The sequence below is a fragment of the Poecilia reticulata genome, linkage group LG9 (genome assembly GCF_000633615.1).
Source record: "Poecilia reticulata strain Guanapo linkage group LG9, Guppy_female_1.0+MT, whole genome shotgun sequence".
NCBI classification, from domain to species: domain Eukaryota; kingdom Metazoa; phylum Chordata; class Actinopteri; order Cyprinodontiformes; family Poeciliidae; genus Poecilia; species Poecilia reticulata.
The window spans coordinates 27,575,598-27,593,894 of NC_024339.1; the positions used below are offsets into that span (position 1 = coordinate 27,575,598).

An 18,297-nucleotide genomic window follows, 5' to 3' on the forward strand; every position below is an offset into this window, starting at 1 on the left:
ACATAAATCTATATAGCGTGGTAATAAATTAGAGTGTAATTGAAAAGTTAATTCATGCCACTAGATTGCTGCAAAAATTGAAACTCGTGTCAAAATCTTAACTCTAAATTGAAATTTATTGTTGTACAATGGTCATTAAAACAGGTTTGGATATTTTTGGCAGTGTGCCAAGTTCTAGGAAGTTAAAATAGCTTCTCCATAAAGCTTGTCAGCAGAAGTTAGCATGAAGGCTGAAAAATAAAATATATTGCTGCTTTGACTTTTGACTTGGGCCAACACTAGCATCTAGCATGGCTCTCCAAATCACAGTGGGAATTTCTCACGAGACACATCTGTTTGGTATATCTTGAAGCATCGAGTCCACACTGAAACTCTTGAATGCGGTTTGCTCCAATTCTCTCAAAGGATATGGTTATCCCTGTGCTGTACATTTTTTTAACCAAACTTTCTCTCCTCACTCAACTTCACAATAAGTCACATCGAGGCCCAATATGCCTCGATGTGATACTTTGTGAAAAGACAGAAGACCGTTTGTTGCTTATCCTCATTGTTTAGTCTGCTGGACAACTGTCAATGCCATGACATTTCCATAGTAAAACACAGTATTTTTTTTCATTGGTGTTATGCAAGACATATGAAGACATTTTCTACTCATAAAAGTGAACAGAAAAAAAAAATGCAGAAAATAGTGTAATTGATCTTAAATATGCATTTAACTTTATTTTGGAATTACCAAACAAGTTCTGCAGCAGAGGACACTTGCTACACAATGTAAACATTTTTCCTGCAATTGTTTTACATCTTCAGAGAGCATGAATCTATATTGCATAATTGGCAACTTGAAAATTTTCATCTTAAATAGGTAAATTAAAAAAATGATGAAAAACAAATATACTGGAAGTAATTCTGTAATCTGAGTGAACCAGTCTTTTAAAAAAAATGATTTACTGAAGTAGGGATAATCTGTTTTTATTCACACATTTATATCCATGTACAATTTTGTCAACTAATTTTACACAAACAGCAACAAAACTTGGCACTCAAGCCTCAAACCACCACCATCATATTCATAATGGAAAAAAACTATAATATGCATAATTGATATATATCAAAGCAATTTTAGCAGCTCTGAAAACACAAAAGGCAATCAGTCATCAGCATAGTTTTTTTAGAGATGGGGGTCGTAGTTTTTGTTTTATTAAATACTAGTGCATCTAACGCATCAGAGGTAACTGGGAGCCCCTCTGCCTGGGCGAGCATCATGTCTTGCTCTGCAGCAGAGACTCAAAGTCTGGAGAGCAGACCATTTTGTGTCTGACGTTCCCCAAAACCGTCAGGTTTCCCGTTTTATCTCCTGTTTGAACAGAAACCAGCTCCTGAGAAGAGAAGCAGCAGCAGAGAAGACAGTATTTAGGATTGATTTTATAAACATATGTTCAAGTAGCACAAATCAGATCAATGATGACAAAGTATCACACCTGAAGGAAAGAGCACGACGTCCCTAGAGACACGTCAAGGGTGACTTGTCCCAGTATGAGCTGCACCCGGCCAGACTTACGGACCAGCATCTTCCCAACAACTCCCTCCCTCAGATCCTTCAGATTGCAGTTGTTGTCTTCAGCTTCCTCTTCCTGCAACAAACAAATGAAGTCATTACATGCCTCCTATGCATCCTCACCGACTGAAATGTCACCACCTGCTTCGTCTACCTGTGACTCCGTCTTCAAAAGCACGGACTGCCCGTCCTCCGACTGCACCTCGGTTTTCACCGTCTTGTGCTCCTTGGTGGGAGGCTGGCCGGGCAGCGAGTCGGGCAGCTGGATGAAGAACAGCTCCTCCGCTTTGCTCAGGCTCCATCTGTGCAGCAGGTCAGGGAGAACTTCAGGCTCAGGGAGAGGAGGAGGTTTGAAAGTGGCCTCAACCTTTTTTATCTCCACTTCCTCTTCCTCTTGTTTCACTGTTAAGACAGAATCTTTATGGCGGACAGAAACGAGGCTTACATGTGATTTATCGCGTCGAGGAGTTAGAAAAGCTACCGGACACGGACGCTGGCACATCATTCGGAGCATGTGTTTTCATCCCGCATTTAGTCAGTATTGTATAGAACCACCTTTCAGTGAAATTACAACTCTAAGATGTTTCCAGAGCCTGAAATGTTTTTGTTCATTTGTCTTTTAAAAATAGCTCAAGCTTCTGGGGATGTTGTGTTCAGGGTGAAATGCAGCGCTACTTGTACACCAAACACAATGGTTTCAAAAGCTTTTGGGCTCGTCTCCACACTGTAGGCGGGGGGGAATAATACATAAACTTTAAGAAAATCATGTTTTATTTTTCTCTGACTTCACAATTATGCACCCCTTGTGTCAGTCTGTTATACAGCTGCAAAGTCAAAATGGTGTGAGTGTTTTTTCAAGGCACTGTTATTCTGAAGCTACCTTCAACTGAAGACTCCATGGGCTCATCTGGGTCTGGCTTTTCTACTTTAATGGCTGAGCTGTTAAACTCCTCCTTGAATCCCCACCCTGACACAGCCAGGGGAAGCTGGACAGGGCAGCTCCTCTGCTCGCTTCTCAGAAATGGGTCATCTATAAACTAAATGAAAGGAAATAAATCAGTAAGCAAACATTCACACAGCATGTAAACCAAAAGCGCACAAACAGATGTCTGATGGCCAAAGGACGCACGTTTTCTCGCTCCAGTTTGCGTAGAATCTCTTTGGTTTCCTCTTCGGTCTCCGTCTTCTCCTTTTTGATATTGATGATGGGCGAGGGTCCCATGCTCGGAGCGTCTCTATCACTGTTGTAGCCCCCTGTGTGAGACGACGGGATTTATAAGCACTGATGTGAAGCACTGAAGCGTGAATTCGTGAGCAGCTGCTTCTCTAGCTCGAGGCCCACCTCTTCTTTTCATCGTCGTCTCCCCAGGTCCCTGTTCAAAGATGGAGTGAGACTGGATGACCTCGCCGTGACCTCGGCCCCTTCCTCTTTCCCCGCGGCCCCTGCCCCGACCTCGCTCTCCATCCCTCCTCTCTCGCCTCGGCACACCTTCGACCTTTGGTCTGTCGCATCAGAAACAGATTATCACCAAGCAGCCCCAGAAAAAATAAAATAAAAAAATCATAGATGTGCGCAAATATATATATTTTTTTCGTTTTAAAGGCTCCCATGAACTCACTCTTCTTTAACTTTTCGGCCAATGATGTTGGGGGTAAAGGTTTTCTAAAAAAGAAGGAAAACAAAGAAATGTGTTAGAGATCTGGCACTTAATAGCAATCTTTCAAGTATATTTAAATTACAGGTAAATCACATTTATGCCACTAAACAGAAAATTCCCAGCTTTAGTTTCACAACCAAACTGGAGGAAAGGTGATAAAAAAGCAGTTTTTTTTCTTCTAGAAATTATACAACAGCATAATTGACAAATAGAAGAAAAAGAATATAGACATGTTTTCTTTTCTTTTTTCTTTTTTTACTCATATAATGCCTCTTCTAAAGAAGATGCTGTAAAGTGCTCCAGCAACTTCACTGGACTAGTTAGATTTTCAGCTACTTCCATCTACTATCATATCACCGATATGTCAATGGAGACCCTGCATGCTCATAGCCCACTACGTTTCCTTATGTTATATAGATTGTAATAAAAGACATCTTATCACTCAGATAACGGGTAGAAAGAACAAATATTGAGCCAATTAAAATATTACTGCATCTTTTTTTATATTCCAAAATAAGGCTAAACTTAATTTGCTGACATTATAATAAAAATTTAAATGTACAGAGAAATCATCTGGTTAACAGAATCTGCAATATTTTCAATTTGATCGTCTCCCACTGCTAATCAGCTAGTTTAGAAACTCGAAAATCTGATCGTTTTTGATCACCGAATGCCCCAAGTCTAAGTGCTACCAGGTTGGGTGACTGGAGCAGTCTTCAGTGGGCCACTTGTTGTTAAGTTAAGCAAACTCAAAGTTAGATATTTCTAGTATCAATGAGAAGTGATTTAAAAGATAACAAGTGTTTTCTGACACAGGTCAAGACATGTCAGGCTGCGAAAGAGATCAAGATTTTCAGCAGCTTACATTAAGGCTGAGACAAGTTGCTCGGTTCTATCTCTGTATGATAAAAGGTTTCCTCCCATTTGTCCATTTAGAAACGAAAAAGAAAAACTACCTTCTTTACTCCTCCTAGCGTTAGGTCTCTGGATCGCACCGACGGCAGGCGTCCAGGAGAGATGCCAGCTGCTGGTCGGCGACCCATCAGAGGTCCTATGCTCCCCCTGCCTCCAGGGGCTGGAGCCTGCTGACCGCTGTGGTCACCCGAGTCTGCCATCCTGATCCGCAGAGAGATCTAACAGATAAACACCCTGTGAGTGTGGAACTAACAACTATAAGATACAAACATGCGACATTTATTTACGATTTGCACTTGGTACTATCTGAAGAGTAACGAGCTGGAACCCACAAAGTGCTGCCCTTTAAAGGTGCAGCTTCCTTAATACTACATGCTAAGGGAACAGCTAGGCTATGTTAAAGGCTATGTTGAAAAATGAGATAAGAGAGCCAACAGTTCAGTTTAGTTTTCTTTCCAGTGTGACCAGTTTCACCTTTAACTCCACATAGCTGGTTTTAAATACCATGGGATTAACTTTTAGTTCTGAGAAATGTACTTCTCCCAAACTGATTTTAGGCGACTCTTTTAAACATTTATTTTTCATGTAATGTTAGGGTCCAATAGATTGTAGATGTAAACCTTATCCACAGATGTTTTAAGTTAGGCACTTTTTATGAGAGCTTAGGTCAAAGCTCAAACCATAATTATCTATAAAGATGTTTAAAAAGTAAATAGTAGATCATACTAGATTCAAGTAACCATGAATCTTGAATGTTAAGTAATAATTATTTACATTGAATAAAATGCACTAGTTAATTCTATATTTTTGACATTTTTCTTTAACCAAAGATGTTGCACACTTCACTACAAATGTTTAAATGTAATAAAAAAATTACAATAAAAATCCCCAACACGTGGCCACATTACAACACAGGCAGGCACATGAGCTCAGCACTATAGTTTACTAGAAGTCCCAAATCAGAGTAACAACACATGTTCCGGTTTTGTTCGGTTACTTGCTTTGTTATCCCTCCAAGGCTCTTACTGGGTATTAATTCACAGCCAGAAATCCATCCCAGATTGTTGAACAGCAGCTAGAGCTGTTTGTTATCGAGCTCTGACATCACGCACGGCGCCATGACACCGCTGAGTTGTTGTTCCGGTCTGACATCACGGGGTTCAGAGCTGCGCAGAAAAACCCGCATGGAGACTTCATTATTGCGTAAACTGTAGCGCAGACAGGATCGTATTGATGAACCCGTGAGGCAATTCTGCAACACATTTTCTAATACAAGATTGACTGATATTTATTTATTTGTTTATTTATTTAATTTAGAACATTTTACAGTTTTAAAATATGCTTAGAATACATACGTTAAATTTGTTAAAAATGTGTTAGTTAAAGTATGCGATCAAACTTACCACATGTTTATTAAGCCATAAGGACACCCTTGCAGAGTGACGTCACGCACGTAAGATCCCGCCCACATCTCCCTGCTGGAGGGCGAACAGCTGCTGGCGGTGACTATGGTTTTAACTGTTAAATAAACAATATAAAGAGCTAACTCGTATATGTACGCCTGATACATAAGGGACGCAGTGCTTTGCTACTAATTGTCAACACTACCAAAACTTGTTAATAAGGTCAGGAAAACGTTTTAATTAAGGTGAGGAATGGTGAGGAAGAGGAAAGTAGTTGTGTTATTCTTGCTTGACTTTGACAGCCTTAACATAAAAATGTAAAGTTGAATTTGGTGTGTTTCAGTTCAGTTATTTTTATTTTTAAAGGCCAACCACACGTCAACTCTGACCGATTATCAGTAGAGCAGGTGTTTAAATTGGCTAATCACCCACAGCTGTGTTAGATTAGCTAATAGCAGTGATAGTTAATCTATCACAGCTATCAACACTTATGAGTTATTGCAAAATAAACATCAAACCTGAATACATAATACTGTAAGGGACTAAAGGTTCTGTTCTCTGTGTGGGAAATGTGTGAATGTTTTATAGATATAGTGGCGTTGTTGTCAGTTTCAACGAGTCTGTAGCATAGCCGATATAGACAGCGAGAAAATAGTGGTTTTGAGTTATTCTTAAGAGGTTTTTCTGCGTTATTTTCCCCTTTGCTGTGGCACAGCGCACTAGATTAATACTACATCTCCAGATTTCATTTAGTTAACGGTGGCATCACAGCTATGGTGGCAAGTAAAAGAATCGTTGTTTTGCCCTCCAGCGTTGTGCGCACGCGCGAAATTTCCGGATGTAAACAATAACATGCAAGGAGTCCATACAACTTTATAAGATATAGTACAAATGTATGATATTTTAGTTTCAGCAAGAAAAAGCAAGAAAAAAAGATTATAGATAGTAGGAGTACTTTGTGATTTTCTGTATTATAAAATGTATACCACTTGAAACATGTCCACAAATGCAGATAAATTGTACACAACTTTTTACATCCTAATACAAAAAAGTTTTTTTAAGGATGTAAAAAAAAACATCCTTTTAATGTGTATAAAGCATTAAAATAAATAATCTTTTTTGCAATAGCCATATGAACATATATAAAACCTATTAAGCTACATTTATCGCAGGATAAGATTCAGATTTATATAATCATACCACAATTGTTTTTAGCTCCCCTGTTTGTACAGTCCCATTTGCAAAAAACCACTAATCTGTTAAGGTTGGAGGGAGTTTGTGGTTCTGTCTTAAGTGCATTCTTTAATCAGTTAACTTATAAATGCCCTTGATTATCTTTCAATCACAAAGAAACAAGCACAGATATTGAGCTCTAATAAATTCACATATACTTTAATGTCCCCTTTCCTATACATTAAAGCAGAATTTAAACTTACATCTTTTTCTTCGTGTCTCAAGCAAAACATTTCAACATAACTCAACCAAGGTCACCACTTAACCCTTTTTTCAAAATACAAATGAAGTTCAACCATTTCGCATTCTAAAAGATGACGATGTGGGTGGATATTTTCATTTAGGATCATTAATATCTTAATTGATCCATCAATGTGGATTGATGTATTGCTACAACCCTATTTGTTAAATCTAAAACATCAAATTACAGTATTTTAAAATTATGGTCGCTGATATTTTCAGTTTAAAAATAATTTACAAACATTTGAAAGTCATCTCATGTGAATATTTACTTGAAACACAAACCTGAAATTCAGTTTTTTTTCTTCTTTTTGTTTTCCTCTTTTTTTGTGGTTTTGGTGTCCCATCTTGAAACCCCATGCAACCAGACCTTACAAAACCTTCTGGAAGTGCCACTGCTAAGCCATAGAAATATCACCAATAATAACAATAAACTACACAGTAAACAACACAAACAAAGACAAAACCAGTAAGGACAGTAAGCAAGGTCCCACATTGATTACTGTAAAATTGTTTTTGTGAAATAATAAAACATCAATAGGCGTTGAGAAAATGTCAACGACAAAAAAATGATTCTAACATCCATATAAAGGAGATAGACTGTTTGCTCCTGCACCACAGAGGGGTTTTTGGGACAGCATTGTCATGCTGCGACTAATGATGGATGACTGCTGCTTAATTACACTGTGAGCCTATCCGTTATCTCTGCTTGCCTGATAATAAATGAAGCTTCTCAATACTGCTCATAGTGTGTGAAATAACAACAATACATCATGGTCACTTTGAAAATTACAACTATGATGTGACTTTGGGAGGATTTCTCTCTCACTGTGAGTCTGGCCTGTATTGTCATATTCTCTTTATCCTGTGTTTGTGTCCATTGTTTCCGGAGCAGATTATCATATTAATCTGAGGAAGATTTCTTTAATCTCTAATGGCATCCAAAATAAAGGAAACATAATAACTCTGCTTTCCCTGAAAAATAATGCCAGAGGAAATCTGCTTACTTTGGACTTATATGGTGGCATCCCTCGCCCCCAGGATAGTATGGGACGGGATGTGGGGGTAGAAGCCCTGTGGAGTTCGTCCATATGGCACAACAGTTGGCACATGTATATTTTTTTAGGTCTGGTTGGCGCTCTGTGTAATCTACTGGGTCGGAAATCAGAGCTTAATCTCTTCTGATTTTGCTAACAGAGCATGTCAAACATGACTTCTCCTCGCTTACACTTCCAGTGCCCATAATGTCACCATATTTGAGAGTTGACATTTAGTCAAGTGTGCAGCCTACATTGGATGGAGAGTGTGTGTGGCTTCTGCACCTCCGGATAGATTTACTCCCCGACTGACGCGTTGTGTACGGTTGGCTGGTGAAACCGTGATGCTGACGAGGTCGACGCCGCACGCCCCCCCCGCTGCGGTCGCGTTTCAGTTTACAGATTTCTGCCTTTGTACGGGAGCTTGAGGGAGGAGGGGGGGGGGGGGTGTTCTTTTATGCATCCTGTATCTGTGCAACTGCACGGGAGTCAAAGTAAACACCACGCAGAGATCAGAGGAGAAATGAGACTGGGAGGAGGGGACGGAGGGAAGGAAGGATGGAGAAAGGGAGGGAGAGAAGGTGATGGTGGGGGTTAGGCTGTTTGTGTGACACTGGGAGAGAAACAGTCGGAAGGAGAAGGAGGAAGAAGAAAAGAAGAAAGGATCCTGTGTGTGCGTTTGTTTCACCTCCTAATCAGTTTTCCTTGGGGACCCATCAGCAGCAGCATCAGTGGAGGAAAGTAAGGAGGAAAAGAAACGTCTCCCATCATAAATCCGAACCTCAGACGAGTAAGAAATTCTCTAAAACTATTCTGCTTATTGATCATTGTCAATGCTGAGAAATTAAATCGGCAGAATTGTTCTATTTAGGTTATTATGAACTTGTTTATTCCACCTCTACTTCCTGTCTATGTGCCTCTAAAGAAATATTTTAACATGTAATTCGATGGAAATGGCTAGTGGATAGTGTTTCACATCAGCAACACACTTTGTGAAATCATTAATGCTGTTACAGGACAGGAAATGAGTTTTATGGAGTTGAATTGATTATTTATTGGAATAGGGCTATTATTCTCATATATTGCTTAAATTGTGCAGATGAACCATACGCTTTATGTTTTTGTCACATAAGGTATCAGTTAGCGGCTTTAATCGACTAGAAAGACTGGCTTTCAAACTCAGCGATGCTATATTAGGTTCTGATGAAAAATACTACACTTGTTTTCTTCTTCTCTTTTACATCAAAATCTGATTCAGTTCTACCTCAAAGTCCTGGAAAGCATTAAGTTCAACTCAGAAAATTGCTTAATGCACCTTTCTGTTTCAATGTGCAGGGCTGCTGCATCTCGACATCTGTGTGTCGGGCGATAGGAGCACGGATCAGCAACCCAACGTATGCATGTGTGGACAAATCAGGATTTATGATGTGAAAACTCATTATAATTATCAGCCAGAGCCAGCTGTCTTGTTGGAAGCAGCTGTCTACTAAAGTAGAGATAATTGACTCTGATTTCTTCTCGAAACGCCAGTTTACAAATGAGGTCATGCAGTGGAAGCTTGTGAATGATATTAAGACCTTTGTCTGAACCGCGCTCACACATTTTTGATCCGAAAGTAGCGCACGAGGAGAGGCGTAGGGCTTTTTGATGACCGGTCCTGTGAGAATCTCTCGCTCCCTGCCCCAGATTCTGTCTCTGAAAAGGCTCCATGGTTAGAAAAGAGAGCAGGCAGCTGGAAAGCAGACGCATGGAGACGCACGTGATGCATCCCCTCTCTCTGCACGGTCGCCGCATGAACGAGCTACCTTACAAATTTCACAGTTCAAAGGCTTTAATGAGCTGCTGCAGCCTGTCCATCATCCTGGACCGGGAGAGCACCTTAGCGAACCCAGCGGTCAAAAATGATGGCTCCTCTACACGCTTGGCTTTCATTGCATCACACAGACAACAAAAGGAGAATGTTATTTTTAGCAGCATCTTTGAATTAGCATATTTTCAGTGTGAGCGTGCGCTTAATAAGAGAAAAAAAAAAGTACTGTTATGTTGTAGGAGATGCTGGAATTTTACAGTGCTTTGCAAAAACAGACAGCCACGAGATTCGGTGAATTTTGGTGTGATTTTATCTAACAGACCAATTCGAAGCAGTTCTTGGTTATGAAGAAGAAGAAAAAGGATGCTTGGTTTCATCTTTTTTTTTTGCACGTAAAAATCTGACATTTGTATTTGGTTCATCTAAGCAAAACCCAGAAGTCACGTAATATAAAGTCATCAATTTAATCTCAATATAAATCCAGCTGTTCTGCGAAGGCCTCAGGCCTTTATCAGAGAACATTAATAAACAGGCAACAGTCAAGACCAACGAACACAGCACACAAAGAAGTTTAAAGCAGGGTTAAGATACAAAATAACATCAGAAAAGCTTTAAACATCTCACAGAGCTCTGGTAAATCCATCAAGACGACGGCACACCTGCTGCCCTACAAAAACACGACCCTCCACCTGAAGCGGTTCCCTTAGCAATGAGAGAGAAGCAGCCTAGAGATGCCTGGTAACACCTGAGCTGCTCCATTAGTCTGTACTCCGTACATCTGGCCTTCACGCAAGAAGAGGCATGAAAACTGCCACTGTCATAAGAAGCCAGCATGTCAGGGTCAAAGTAAAGGTCACGGCCAACATTTACAGAAGGTCAGACAAAACCAAAGCAGTTTTTTTTTTTCATGTACGTCAGAATTGTTTTTACACTGTAAGATCCAGGTCTCACCTTCTTCTCGGTGAAACGTGGCGGCTGCATCAAGGTGTGGGGATGCTCACCTTCAGGTCAGACGTGAAAACTTTTCAGAGTTGATGAAAATATGGATGGAGTTAAACACAAAGCAATCCTGGACTTACAAAAACCCCAAAAACTTTTGATGCTACAAAAGATTTAAACTGGGTGTTAGATTTACCCTCAGAGGAAAATACCAATACGTGTCGCTTAATTTTTTTAAAACTTGAGTGAATCGTATATATTTTTCTTCCACTTGACATTTTTGTGCCATCTGTTTTGTGACACATCACATGTAGATTAAAATACATACTGCAAGGCACTGTGGTCAGCTATATTGTAAAAGAATATTGCAAAGTTCCAGATGAATGATTATTACTGGAAAACTACAGAGGAGTGGATGCCTCCGGGGGGAAACTCAGCCAAAGTGCATCCACTGCGGAGTCTTCCCGTCAGTTAAGAGGCGAGAAGGCGGGAGCTAATGAAACAAGCACAGACTGACCAGCAGATTGCGCCCGGTTTAATGCTCTGGGCTGTGTGTGCAGCCACCTGAATCAAGTAGGCAGCGATGAAGATATGACCATACATCACTTGCTGCTGATGGGGTGTAAACCTCCCCAATTTTGGCGATACGAAGCCGCTTTTCTTTCACTTGTTCAGCCGTTTTGTGCAAATTCCAGCAGGGAGGGGAGGTAGAAATGTTTAATAAGTTTCCTATAGTTTTAACTCCTGCTGACACGCGCAGAAAAGGGGCTTGTTTGTGACCCCCTTCCCTGAGAATCACAGGAGAAGACTGTGAGGGAGGCTGCTGATGAGTGGTTGCCTGGAGACTGCTGTAGGTGGATTATGAAATGCACAGGCAAAACAGAGGCTACTCACTCCGCTGGGAGCGTATTGAGTTGTGTAATAACTGAAAATGTCAGATGAGGGCAAGACGAAGGAGGTGGAGTAGAAAAACGTTCGGAGAGTGAATAAAAAGGCAGCCACACAAAACCCTAAATGAGAGTCTAATTAAATTCTGCCTGAAAACGTGTTCATCCGTGATGTTTTCCGCTGCTACTCAGAGCCGACTCCGGTGACACTGTCTAAGAAGATTCTGCACAGATCAAGGCATTGCTATCACAGCCTGTGTTAAGACCAGCCTAACCGTGTGTTTATCTCCTATAATCTAATGGCAGATGACAGAAATGGACGCCCCTCTCGCCACTCCGTGCAACATCCAGATCTGTGAGGTGACCTGTGACTCTTTCCGCATCATGTGGGATATGCCTCCAGAGGACACAGCCAGAGCGACGCATTTCTTCATCGACCTGAGCCGCAAAGAGAACAGGGATCCGAACCGCTTCAAACACAGGGTCTGAAACTGCCGCGTTTCTTCATCCTCTACCTGCAGGGCAGCTGCTCTGTCTCCATTAACATCTTTTCAAATCGGCCCAAATAAAAATTCTCCACAAACACTAAGCCCAATTTGGTTAGTACAATGGGTCTCATTACATGATCTTGGTATTCTGCATTTGTTGGGATATCAGATTTAACACAGAGTGGTTGTGCCCTTTCAGTCGCTTCCAATACAGGCAAAAAGGGGAAAGGGATGCAGTCAACAGCTGCGGGCTTGTGACTCAGTTGTGAATTGTTTCCCATTAAAGTGAACTAAAGCTGACAAATTCAGCCACAGCAGTGAGCCGTTTTAGACCTGATTGCATCTAGTGCACTTTGAAACTACATAATAATAAAAATAAGAAGAATTTTAGTTTTTGCCAGGCTATATAAATATCAAGTGTATAATGTGGTATGTCTTATTAAGCTAATAGCAGCTACCAGCTTCTGGAGCTCTGGAGCTGCGCATCTGTCTGCAAACCCTTCACAACAGATTTATCTCAAATATTTTACTAATAAACACAGATGCGTTCATATTAAGCAGAACCCCAGGCCGTTTTAGATTTGTTCAAGTTGGCTGTTTTTTGGGCTCCCTCTAATTAATGAGTGTTGGCATGCTAACAAGCTAACCTGAATGGAGTGGTTTTGGTAAATTAGCCTCAAGCATGTGAGAATTTTTTTTTATGATTAAGCGAGCGTCCACTCCCTCTTGACTTATCATGTTTAGGTGCTGTTGAGTGGCATTATTTTTGGTAGTGGCCCACTATTGGGAAAAGAAACATCTGCAACTCGAGCAAGTGTTATAGCGGATTCAATCAATTCACTTTTATGATGCATTGTATAGGCACTGCATCATAAAAGTGATGCAGAAATATAGGCCCATAGATTCAGTGATTAATGATGATTTTTTTTTTTTTTTTGAGATCTGGTTCCCCGTTCACAATTTGGCGCTAGATTAAAAGACTACTTCGGCATTCTGTTTGAAATCTGGACAGCTTTTGGTCATCTCTAGTTCAATTCATAAAATACTAAGTCGTCACACACTGGAGAGGGATTCTTTAAAAAAACACCATGAGATTAAAAAAATACCGCTCTCTTTGTGAAAAAAACAAAGAAAAGCAGCTGAGGAGAAGTGGCGCTGGAGAAGCAACGACCTTTCAATCAACTGCCTCTCTGACACTTTGCTACGCTTTGCTTGCGTTTGTGCACTCATTTTCACGTCAACGCTTTCACTCAAATGATATCCACGTGCACATAACATGTGGATGTTAAAAAAAAAAGATCCCAGTCTCCCTCCCTTGCAGCTGTAAATCCCTGATAGTGGTTATGGCTTATTCCTGCAACCTGCATCCTGTCACTGAAAGAAAAAAAGAGGACTCAAAGCTGGGATGGAAATAAGAGAGAATGTTTCAGGATCAAGGTCATTTTCCCTCTCAGGCAGCAAACGACAAAGCGGCATAAACAAACTTTTGCATCAGAGATGTTTCCATGGATATGTGAGTCGCTGAGCCGGTAATTAGCCGTGCTGCTTAGAGGCCTTGGCCAAAACAAAGCTGCTGATTTGATTAGATGTGTCCTAGTTGCAGCGGCTCTGGCTTGAGAAGGAACATAATGCTAATAATGGAGCGTTTGTGCTGAAAAAAATAACGATTTCACAATTTTAAATGTAATTTACTTCCTTTAAAGTCCGTTAAACAATCTTCCCCTCTCTGGTGTTCAGGATGTCCCAACCAAACTGGTGGCCAAGGCTGTCCCACTGCCCATGGCGGTGAGAGGACACTGGTTCCTCAGCCCGCGGACGGAGTACTGCGTCGCCGTCCAGACAGCCGTCAGGCAGTCGGACGGTGACTACCTAGTGTCAGAGTGGAGCCCGGTGGTGGAGTTCTGCACTGGAGGTAAAACTCAACTCATGCAACAGAATGGTTGTATGAGTTGATAAGTACGCCTGAGAACTTTGAAGATAAGAGAAAAGTATTCACACCCCTTGAATGTTTTCACAATCCATCCACAAGGAGGGATTGGATCGACCAACACAAAGGTTTTTTTTTTCTTTGTTTTTTTTACAAAAAAAACACACAAAAATCTGAAAACAGTGTTATCCATTTGTTATTCAGTGTGATTGCATCAATAGTTTTAGTGTTTATTCTTTTGGAATCTAAAAACTAGGTTTAACTCTGTCGAATAGATTAAGAGCACATGTGAAAATCACTTTTCAAGCTTTGCCAGATAATCCCCAGTTGGATTTAGGTCATAACTTTGACTGGGCCACTCCAACACACTAATATGCTTTGATCTATCCCATTATTTTTTGCAACACTGTCTTGCTGGATTGTAAACCTCCACCCTAGTTGTAAGTCTTTTGTGGCCTCTGACTGGTCTTTTCCCAGGATCACTGCATTTAGCTCCATCTATCTTTCCATCAAGTCTGATGAGTCTACCTAGTCTTACTGAAATGAACATCCCAAGGGTATGATGCGTCCAATTTTATTCAGGACACCAACTTTCACATCTAGATGTAATGAGGACTGAATGCAAAAGAACATGACAATGGTTTATGTGAAAAATCTTAAAACCTATGCATCATTCATTTTCCTCAACACATTGGGTTATTATATAAAAAATGCATTGAAGTTTGTAGATGCAACCTGACAATACAATATGTGAAAAGGTTCAAAGGGTGTGAATACTTTTGGGGGACCATATATTCTAAGCATCTGTCGAGGAGACATGATTTTTTTTAATAACATTTTTGCAGACTATGCCATGGAACACCTTCAGCAGCTTCTCGACAAGGCCAGCGGTCCTGCAGGACGACTGCTGAGATTCTCTGTGTTCTATCGCAACCAGCACCCAGAATACTTTGACTATGTCAGGTTGGAGCTGTTCTCCTTCTCTTTGACCTGATTGGTCACACCGATCAAAAGAAATCCTCTTTTTTTTTCCGTGTCTTGCATTAGGAGGGAATGTGGGGGACTGATGCGTCCGGCCATGAAAGACACCAGCGGGAGTCATGGCTCTCCAATCAACGGCAAGCTCCAAGGAGTCTTCTTCAGCTGCAACACAGAGTTTGACACGGGGCTCCCTCCCAAAGACTCTCCGTACGGCCCCCTCAGATTCCACATTCCAGCTGGAGTCCTGCTGAACCCAAACACCTGCCTGTACTTCGCAGACTTTTACTGCATGTACACGGCATATCACTACGTGGTGCTGGTGCTGGCGCCTGTCGGCACAGAAGGAGACCACTTCTGTCGCACCCGCCTGCCGAGGTTGGACTTGGCCTCCAACCCCTTTCTGACCTACACTGCCCCCCAGAGTCAGGGGGAGGAGCCTGTGTACTGCCACGCCAGTGACGTGATCCTGGAGGTGCTTTTCACGGAGCCGGTTCACGTGGATCAGGGCAGCGTGGAGCAGATCAGTGGGCACCACCAGCTGATGAGTCTGACCACAGCAAATGCCAAGAAAGATCCAAGCTGCAAAGTGTGCAACATCAGCGTGGGGCGCTGAGGGAACCCATGATAAGTTGATTTTGAGTCGACAGTTCGAAAAGACCCAGAATTGGACAAAACAGCTGAGGAAACTATGGGCTAGTCAGACCGTGGTGGAGAAATACATCTCTTGAACTGTGTTAAAGCTGCTTCCCACCCCACCTCCACCCTGAAGTGGAGGAGTTTTTTTATATCGACCCCTTGGATAATATGTATTACAGAGCTCTATAGCTACTCTTCAGGTGTCTTCATGTGTTCTCCTGTGTCCACGTTTCTGTTTCGTCATTTGTTCCGCTGTGAGTTTGATATTACTACCTTTCAGAAATGTGAGTTTCAGAAAAAAAGAACGCTGCACAGATTATTTTTGTTGACTTCTCGGGATTCCCTCTCTGCCAGGATTTCTGCCACCTATGACGTAAAGATACAGACTAACGTGTTGCCCCCTGGCTAAAGATGCGCAAAAAGCCTTAAAACCAATTCTTCTACTCATTGAAGTGTTTCTTTTCCTTTTAGAAAAATCCTACAACTTTAATTTGTGGACATTTATTCAGTGGGGCGAAACACAATGTTAAAATAGAATTGCTTTTAACACATCCATTGGTGGCACAATCGCTGGTAACCCTGCTGTCAAATACTTTGTACAACCTTTGTTTGCAAAAAGGACAGTACTCGGTCTCTCCTAGAACATTTCTGATAGTGGGATATCATACACATACGTAGATCCTTGACCACTGCATTTTGCGTAACGTCCATGGAAGAAGGTTGGTTTTGTTTGTGATAAAACCTTCTTTATTCCCAATGACAACCTATTTTAGTTGGATTTTCTGTTGTTCAAATTGTTGATGATGCCATGTACTCTAACAAAGTTTCATAAGGAATGCGTATGCATGCATACACATACACATTGCACATAGTGAATGGATATGGATAATGTGTCAGTAAGCTTACATGCACAGGCAGTAACAATATGTGAAACATTGTAGGCCTCATAAACAGTAGATTGACTATGCAGTTATATTTATTTATTAAAAATCATATCGGTCTCATTAAAATATATTTATATCAATTGCACATATGTCAAAAACCTGTCTGTCGGGAGCGTAAATTATCTCTGTATGCTGCACACTTCAAGAAAGGAATGAGAGGAAAATGTTACAAAAATACACTGTAGTTATTCTTGCATCACAATACCAACATTTTCATTTGAAATTAAGATGTTAATTTCAACAATAATGCAACTATTTATTTACAAAGAACCAAGAAATGCATATCTTAACGGGAAATTCTGAGGTTAACTTAGAACGGGTGTATTTTTTGCTGATTCGTTATTTGATTTGTTTAATTCAGAATTTTGATTTTCTAGATACAAAACAGAGGAATGAACTGTAAGTGTGCCACATTTGGTCCTTCATCTCTGGTCACCCTTGAGTACCGCAAAAAAGTATCCTAGTTTGGTCCAACGTCAGACTGAGCTGTCACCTCTCTCTGAGAATGGAGTAGGAGGAAGCAGTCTACGGTAGAGAGGGTCACCCTGGGACTGGCTGGGGGTCTCTCTTCTGGTGCTGACTGAATTGTATCCAATTAGAAAAAAGTGTCTTGCTGGAATGTTGAAGAATATTAATATCGATAAAAATAAAGTAATCAAAATTTGACCAAGTTGATCCACAATTGGTTAATATGACTGAGTAGACTTTTATTTGGATTTTGGGTTTCTCTTAGTTCATAGTTGTGTGTTTCAATGACTGTCTCCACATATTTCCAGCACAGGTTAAAAACCGAATGATACAAATTCTTCTTTCAAATCGTTTGAGTACTTTAATGAATTTTATACCATTTCAGTGTTTTTGTCTGTTTTTCCAAATGTCTCTGTTTACGTCTTTCAAAGGGAGAGTAGATAGTTCTCATGGTAATGTGACAATAAGCATGAATTATTAGAAAGTCTAGACAACTTAGAATAAATAAAAATATACTTTAAAGTTGGGTGTCACGTCACTGATTTGGTTAAAAACTATCATTTCTTGTGAAATGTTTCTCCCCCACTGAATAAATGTCCACTAAATAACTTAGACTTGACTTCGCCGAGAATTATATTGTGCGATGATGCTACATTGTTTCTAATGAATTTTAAGGCTTTTCCACAACTTTACCGACATCTGTACTTGTTGAAACTCTCTTTGAATACCTTCATGTTGTTGTTTCCTCCCTTTATGACGTTGATGTTTTTGTCATTCGCTGCAGTTTGATGTTCCCGTTTGTCAGAGACTTAAGTTTCAGTCAAAAAAAGTTAAGAAAAACATACATAAATTATCTTTACATAACTTCTACAGATTCCTTCTCTATAAACGTGCTGCCTAGGCTTCTGCTTCTACACCATCAAAAACATTTCCAAATGTCAAATCGTCTTTCACACCTTTGATGCTAAATCCAGTTTTCTGATAAGAGTTAGAACTGGTGAGTTGTTGCTCATAAAGTAAAGGAAGGTGACAGGATTCCTGTCAGACTATAAACAGAGCTGAGCTATGATTGACTTGAGGGTTCTGTGTGTGTGTGTGTGTGTGTGTGTGTGTGTGTGTGTGTGTGTGTGTGTGTGTGTGTGTGACGGCCCAGTCATCTTTGACCTATGTGGGAAT

General features: G+C 40.7%; 2 protein-coding genes across 6 annotated transcripts; one reads left to right on the forward strand and one right to left on the reverse strand.

Moving 5' to 3' along the window:
• Positions 1 to 694: 694 nt before the first annotated feature.
• Positions 695 to 5,624, reverse strand: polr3d (polymerase (RNA) III (DNA directed) polypeptide D). 2 transcript variants are annotated; one of them, XM_008419064.1, is made up of 10 exons: positions 5,532 to 5,624; positions 5,155 to 5,294; positions 4,170 to 4,346; positions 3,175 to 3,218; positions 2,898 to 3,058; positions 2,685 to 2,809; positions 2,436 to 2,592; positions 1,710 to 1,957; positions 1,479 to 1,631; positions 695 to 1,376 (listed from the first exon to the last, which is right to left on the reverse strand). In XM_008419064.1, the coding sequence occupies exons 3-10, from the start codon at positions 4,326 to 4,328 to the stop codon at positions 1,260 to 1,262; spliced, it is 1,164 nt and encodes a 387-aa protein (XP_008417286.1). In that variant the 5' UTR covers positions 4,329 to 4,346; positions 5,155 to 5,294; positions 5,532 to 5,624; the 3' UTR covers positions 695 to 1,259. The 2 variants fall into 2 exon arrangements, with proteins under 2 accessions (XP_008417286.1, XP_008417285.1); XM_008419063.1 differs by having other exon boundaries at positions 5,130 to 5,294.
• phyhip (phytanoyl-CoA 2-hydroxylase interacting protein) lies at positions 5,559 to 17,985 on the forward strand. 4 transcript variants are annotated; one of them, XM_008419060.2, is made up of 6 exons: positions 7,267 to 8,831; positions 9,377 to 9,435; positions 11,984 to 12,160; positions 13,903 to 14,077; positions 14,938 to 15,055; positions 15,140 to 17,985. In XM_008419060.2, exons 3-6 carry the CDS (start codon positions 11,984 to 11,986, stop codon positions 15,684 to 15,686), a joined length of 1,017 nt encoding a protein of 338 aa, XP_008417282.1. In that variant the 5' UTR covers positions 7,267 to 8,831; positions 9,377 to 9,435; the 3' UTR covers positions 15,687 to 17,985. The 4 variants fall into 4 exon arrangements, with proteins under 4 accessions (XP_008417283.1, XP_008417284.1, XP_008417282.1 ...); XM_008419061.2 differs by lacking the exons at positions 7,267 to 8,831; positions 9,377 to 9,435 and adding an exon at positions 5,559 to 5,630; XM_008419062.2 differs by lacking the exons at positions 7,267 to 8,831; positions 9,377 to 9,435 and adding an exon at positions 5,653 to 5,776.
• Positions 17,986 to 18,297: the final 312 nt, after the last annotated feature.